Genomic DNA, 6,516 nt, shown 5'->3' on the forward strand with positions numbered 1-6,516 from the left:
TTCCAATTTTCAGGCGACAGCATTGTCAGGGCCTCCTTATATCTTTGTTTCTACTCCAGCTTGTGTCCAAAGATGTCTTTCATCAGGTGTTCTTCAAGCAAAATCCGTTCATGATTATCTTTCAATTATTATTCTTGATAAGGTATGGATTCTTTTCTTTCTGTAACATTTATAATACTCTTTATTAAAGTACTGATTCATGTTAGTAAATCAGGCAGATCTTCTTTTTACATATGGATATGAAAAGAATCTCAAAGATCTCAAAACTCACATTCCTAAAAGATGTCAATGCCTTCTCATGGCTGCTACCTCAAGGTTTGTTTGTGTCATTATCACTTCTTATAAGATGGTATTTCCATTTCTACCCCTGCAATTTCTTCATTCAATTAATTCTGATGAAATTTTTGCAGTGATGATGTTGAAAGCTTGAAGAAGCTTTATCTACACAATCCCTATATTCTTACTTTAGCAGAAGTTGGTGATGGAAAGGACGAAATTGTCCCCAAAAATGTTCAGCAATTTTGGGTAAGAGCTTAAGAGCTAAAATCTTGTATACTTATTTAACAAACTTATTTTAGGGCATTTCTTTAATACATTTTATAGTTTCTTGAATCTTTATTTATTTCTTTTACTTTTATATTTAGATACAATGTAGTTATCGAGATAAGCTTCTTTACATTCTTGCAATTTTGAAGTTGGATCTTGTTCAAAAGAAAGTCTTTATATTTACAAATACAATTGACACAAGTTTTAGACTAAAACTTTGAGAAAGTATTATTTTTCCCATTAAATTAATCTTTTTTTTTTACCTATTATAGATTTTAATAAAACTTTTTATATATTTTTTGACAGTTTGGTATAAAATCTGCTGTGTTAAATGCTGAATTGCCTGTGAATTGACGTCTACATATTCTTGAGGTATTATTCCCTTTGACTTTTCTTGAAGTTTTTATAATTCTATATAATGTTTTTTAGGGTTTTGGTTCTTAAATGAATAAAGAAAACAAATTTCCTGGGCGGGAAAGAAGCAGACATACTTGCTGGTAAGATGAGTATGGTACAGTTGCAAGGGCGGGACCAGTTGCTGACAGCACAAAATGAAATGCTCAAGGTACTCTACTCTACTGCTTCATCATATATGTCTGCAAGTTTGGTTGGCAGTTTCCCTTATTACAGATGCGTTGGCTGCATCTGGTCAGGTATAAATTAACCAAATGTTGACTTTGACTTGACTTGACATATAGTTTAAGGAAAATGTTTGACTATTTGTCAGTTAGTTGACTTCTTAACCATTTTTTTGTTTTGTTTTGTTTTAGGCGTTGATTGCTAGTTCGGTTTCAAAAGGGAATTATAGATCTGTGAAGGATATCACATACTTCGTGTTGACTGTAATGTTAATTAATAATTATTTTGTTTATATAATATATAAAGATGTTTTTATTTTATAAAAGTTAATTAATGTTTTATTATTTTCTTTAGATTGGTTTTGTGATGGGTGTTACTTTGGCTGCAATATTGGGAGTTTCATTTGGTTCCATAGTCACACTGTTCACTAAGGACATTGGAGTATTGGCGATTGCTAGAACCGGGGTTTTGGTAAACTCCCTATAATACCCTTGTTGTTAATATATATATATATATATATATATATATATATATATATATATATATATATATGTATATATATATATATATATATATATATATTTCTGATGCGTTTTGATTTTGTGAAAAAAGTTTGTGAGTGCTAGTCAGCCTTTGAATGCTTTTGCTTTTATTGTTGATGGTTTGCATTATGGAGTTTCAGACTTCCCGTATGCTGCTTATTCCATGGTATGCTTTTTTTTAGACATGAATATAAAATTACATATTTGCCCTTCGATTAATATGTTTTCACTGTAGATGCTTGTTGGGATTTTATCGTCTGTAATTGCAACTTGTTATGAGATGGTATTACCACATTTTTCATACTAATACTAATTACTAAGGCAGATTTCATTTGAAGTGTCTCTTGGATTAATAATAGCACAATGTTTATCAGGCCAAAACCATTGCATTTTGCAATAGTTGATGAACTTGATTATGTCCTAATTGATGAGGGAAGAAACCCATTGCTGATAAGGGGTGAGGTATGTCTTCTTACTTTGAGTGTTGTACGGATAAATGATGTTTAAAAAATATTTGGGAAAGTAAACAAAAGGAACTATTTACTTAACAACTTTGATATTTTGATATGTATCTCATTCTCAGGCTATCAAGGATGCTGCACGTAACACAGTTGCTGCTAAAGTAGCTGAGCTTCTCATGCGTGGCCTCGTATTTTACTTTTTTGCCCTTCTTTTTCCTTTTTGATGTCTTGTTATCCATCTCCATTGTATGCGTATCTCATTGTTTGTTCCACTACACATCATGTAAATTTATATATTGTAACAAATAGAATTGTAAGACATTAAATTTTATGAAATGGATTATATTTTTTGTATATGATATTTTATTTTATATTGTGAGGCATTAAATGCAAATTTAATTTGAAAATTAGTAAATCTATAAAAAATATTTTTTTTTAACATTTAAAATTATGATACGCAAACATGCGTGTCATCTTCATTTATGACATGGCCTTTCTTGACAGAGGCTTTCTTGATATGCATTGCGTGTCATTAACACGCGCGTCGTAAGGTTACGACACGCGAATGCGTATCGTCTTCCTTTATGACAGGGCCTTCCTTGATACGCATTGCGTGTCATAACCGCGCGTCGTAAATGCGCGTCATAAATGCGCGTCGTAAATGCGCGTCGTCTATAGATGACGCGCAAAAGTGCGTCGTCTCTCTTTATGACAGGGCCTTCCTTGACACGCATTTGCGCGTCGTCTGAGCGTTTTACGACGCGCAATGAGCGTCGTAAAAGGCCTTTTTTCTAGTAGTGAGTGGAACGCTAGCAGGTTCATAACCTGTAGGTGTTGTGAACGATGTGTTCACCGGTGTACTCTATCCTCCTCATGGTTGCCTTTAGGATATCTATTGTTGAGGAAACCCCTTAGCAGTGATGTCCGTCCCGATGAAAATCCTAGATTAGGTCCCTTGAGATAGATGTTGTTTTAGGGACGTAAAGTGAGGATAACGGGATGGGTAAAAGGGATAGTGATTGGTTGGTGAAATTAAATATAATTTATTTATTGTGGGTTTTCTATGCTCACTAGGCTCCCAAGCCTGACCCACTCAATTTTATTTGTATTACAGGAAGTGGCGCAAGGGCGTAAGATGGATGAATCATCGAGTTGTTTTGTTTACATGTCTGTATATGTATATATTTTTTGAATGACTTGTAATGTTATCGTTTATGCTTTATGGTCTGTATCGGGACATGACATCCCGAGTTTTGATTATATAATGAAAATGCATCTCTTGACGAAATGCTTTGATAAATATTATTTTATCATGTTTTGTTTTGGGAACAAATTCCGCAACACTTTTAAATCAAAAGGATTTACTCTGAAATTATTTTAAAAAGCATAAATGAAATCGGTTTTTTCTGGCCGTGATTTTGGGGATGTTATAAAAACGGCTACAAGGGTGTAAATGAACAAATTAAACAAAACATCGGGCTTTACTGGAAGTAAAACAAGTCCAATGGTAAAACAAACATTTTTGTGGAAACTAAGGTTTTTTATGTCATTTTCCCTATAGAACCGCACCCACTCATGTAGCTTCCACTAACCCTATAGCCACTCGTGTGTGCTAATCATATATAACACTGGATTCGATAGACAGTCGAATAATTTTACCCTAAGCCCACAACCAGACAAGGAACAGGAAATATAGCTAAATCAAATATTTTTAGGCTATAAAAACTTAGTTATGTATAACTATGATTCACACACTAAACAACCACAGTAATAATGTCGGTTCCATAAAGCATATCAAGAAAATCTCTTATGCTATCAGGCATCATAAATCAGGAAATTCTATCATGCAATCCCTAAAGATACCTAGCATGCAACTTTTTCATATCATCAATACACAAAACAAGTGTGGGTATCTTCGTGAATACTTTCCTTGGCTCTGACTGAATGTACGCATTGTATCCTCTCTATCGATCATTTAGAGTTTACTTTTGAAAAATATATTACAGATGCTTAGTTTGAGTTTGGATTCACACAAGTGTTCATCTAATTCTCTCAAACCAAGGCTCTGATACCAACTTGTAACGTCCCAAATTCGTGATATTTTTTTTTCAGAAACCATTTTCATAAACCATACGTTATACAAAATATTGTCTCCAAACCTAATAATAAAAATCAAAGTATCCAAAAACATCTATAAACATAAATCTCAGGATGATGTGTACAATCACGCCTTAGCCTTATCCCGATCATCTGATGTACCTGAAACCATGAAATCAAAAATTGTAAGAAAAATCTTAGTGAGTTCCACCAAAGTACCCCACACAACAAAATACATAAAATGTACGAAAACAAGGCCTACAACACAAGGCTGGATTGTCACCAAGCCTTCAACTATAAGTTGGACCGCTCCCGAGCCTACAACATAAGCTAGACCGCTCCCTTAGGCCTACAGTATTAACCGGACCATCCCCTTAGGCCTACAGTAAGAACTGGATAGCCCGAGTATCTTGTCCTTCATCACAAAGAAGGACCCCCTCAACCCAACCACAATATGTCGACATATGCACATAAAAAAAATAACCAACTAGCATAGAAAATCATACATATCTACTAATCTAACTGATCACAGTAGCATAGCAACATCCTATAACACAAGGATACATAACACAATCTAGTGGTCTGGCATTGGTGCCTTCAATCCACAAGTACAATGAGAAAAACTCACCTCAAAGTGTAGAAGATTATTGAACTGATCACTGCTCCAAATACCGGCTCTACAGGTCACCTATAAAACAAACAGGTCCAAGCCTCAATCTACTACTCAAATTACTCCATTTTTCCTAAAGTCAAACTTAGTCACAGTCAACGGTCAATGATTAAAAAGTTAAAAGTCAACATGTAGCCTGCTTATGCCATGTATAACAGCTCTATGTAGCCCAAAGTGGCAAAATCGGGGAAAAATGAGGCTACACGCTACATAGCCAAAATTATGCCCCACATAATAAGTTGAGTCCCAACTTAATCATTAGGCTCTTAATACAGAAGGTTCAACTACCAAACTTCCAGATTTACACTAGATGAACGACTTAATGGATAAAGTCTCTGCCTTTATCCATTTTTATGCATACCAATGGCACAAACTCATAAGCTAAGTCTAATAAGTCACTCAAAACTCAAAAACTCTTGCATGAATGGATAAGAGTGACCAAGCTCTCATTTTTATGACTTAATAACTCCAAAATAGACTGAAAATGATACCTTAATGGCCTAGAGTAGCTCATACTCATATATTAAAAGGGTAAATCCTTTGGTATCACCACGACTCCACAATAAACAAGGATAAATCCTTTGGTATAACCACGGCACCACCGTTGATAATATATCCATTGGTATCTACCCTTCACCGTTGATAATATATATGTTATATATGTGAATGTTTGTTGTGGTCTAATAGCATTGTAAAACTTTTTTTTTTCTATCATACTACTTGAAGAATGTCATTGATTGTATCATAGTTGATTAGTTCCACTCGTGAATTGGTATGTCCATGTGAATTGGTTTGTGTATTATTATTATTATTATTATTATTATTATATTATTGTTATTATTATTTTTATTAGTGCGCATTTACAAGAATTATATTTTATAGATTTACAAGAATACCACAGAGATTATATATATATATATATATATATATATATATATATATATATATATATATATATATATATATATATATATATATATATAACGTTTTAAGATTGTGTTTGGTCCGCCATACCTACCTGATAAGTTAGTTTATTTTTTGAGTTTTTTTTTTTTAAATTGATATGTTTAGCAAGCCAATAAGTAACTAATAAGCTAGCTACTAGACTAGCTTTTAGGAGCTTTTTTAAATCTGCCGAATATACCCTTGTTTAGTTATAGAAACATAATTTTTTTAAATGTTCTTTTATGTCATTTTATATCTTAAATCAGTTTTACTAAATATCATATTTATAAATTAGTTTTTCAGATATCAATTAGCTTTTTAGTTACCAATTATTTTTTTCAACTCGTCAGTCAAACATAGCTTAAGTGTGACTAAACTATCGATGATTTTTAGTTGAAAAAATATTACAAAAATGAAGATGTAGCAAATTTTCATTAAATTACTATATTTATATTCAGTGTTAATAGTCAGGTAATAATAAATATAAAAAAGGAAAAAGCAAAATGACAAAATTCTCAATTGATTACAAAAGTACACAAATCGTGTTCAATTAATATATGACTAGGAGGAAGTTAGAAATATATTGCGTGTGAGTTCCATGAATGTCTCTTCTCTGCATGGGAGCGTGAGGCCTCCCATTGGATGATGATAACCGAACTCCTCCTTGGCCAGATTC

At 33.0% G+C, this 6,516-nt stretch overlaps 1 protein-coding gene across 1 annotated transcript; it reads left to right on the top strand.

The window, feature by feature from the left end:
* The first annotated feature begins 205 nt into the window (after window positions 1-205).
* LOC128132769 (protein DETOXIFICATION 45, chloroplastic-like) lies at window positions 206-2,352 on the top strand. The gene is made up of 9 exons (XM_052769713.1): window positions 206-315; window positions 426-525; window positions 853-918; window positions 976-1,199; window positions 1,317-1,388; window positions 1,480-1,596; window positions 1,738-1,898; window positions 2,042-2,129; window positions 2,251-2,352. Exons 4-9 carry the CDS (start codon window positions 1,098-1,100, stop codon window positions 2,350-2,352), a joined length of 642 nt encoding a protein of 213 aa, XP_052625673.1. The 5' UTR covers window positions 206-315; window positions 426-525; window positions 853-918; window positions 976-1,097.
* Window positions 2,353-6,516: the final 4,164 nt, after the last annotated feature.

This window comes from Lactuca sativa, chromosome 3, assembly GCF_002870075.4.
Source record: "Lactuca sativa cultivar Salinas chromosome 3, Lsat_Salinas_v11, whole genome shotgun sequence".
Taxonomy (NCBI): domain Eukaryota; kingdom Viridiplantae; phylum Streptophyta; class Magnoliopsida; order Asterales; family Asteraceae; genus Lactuca; species Lactuca sativa.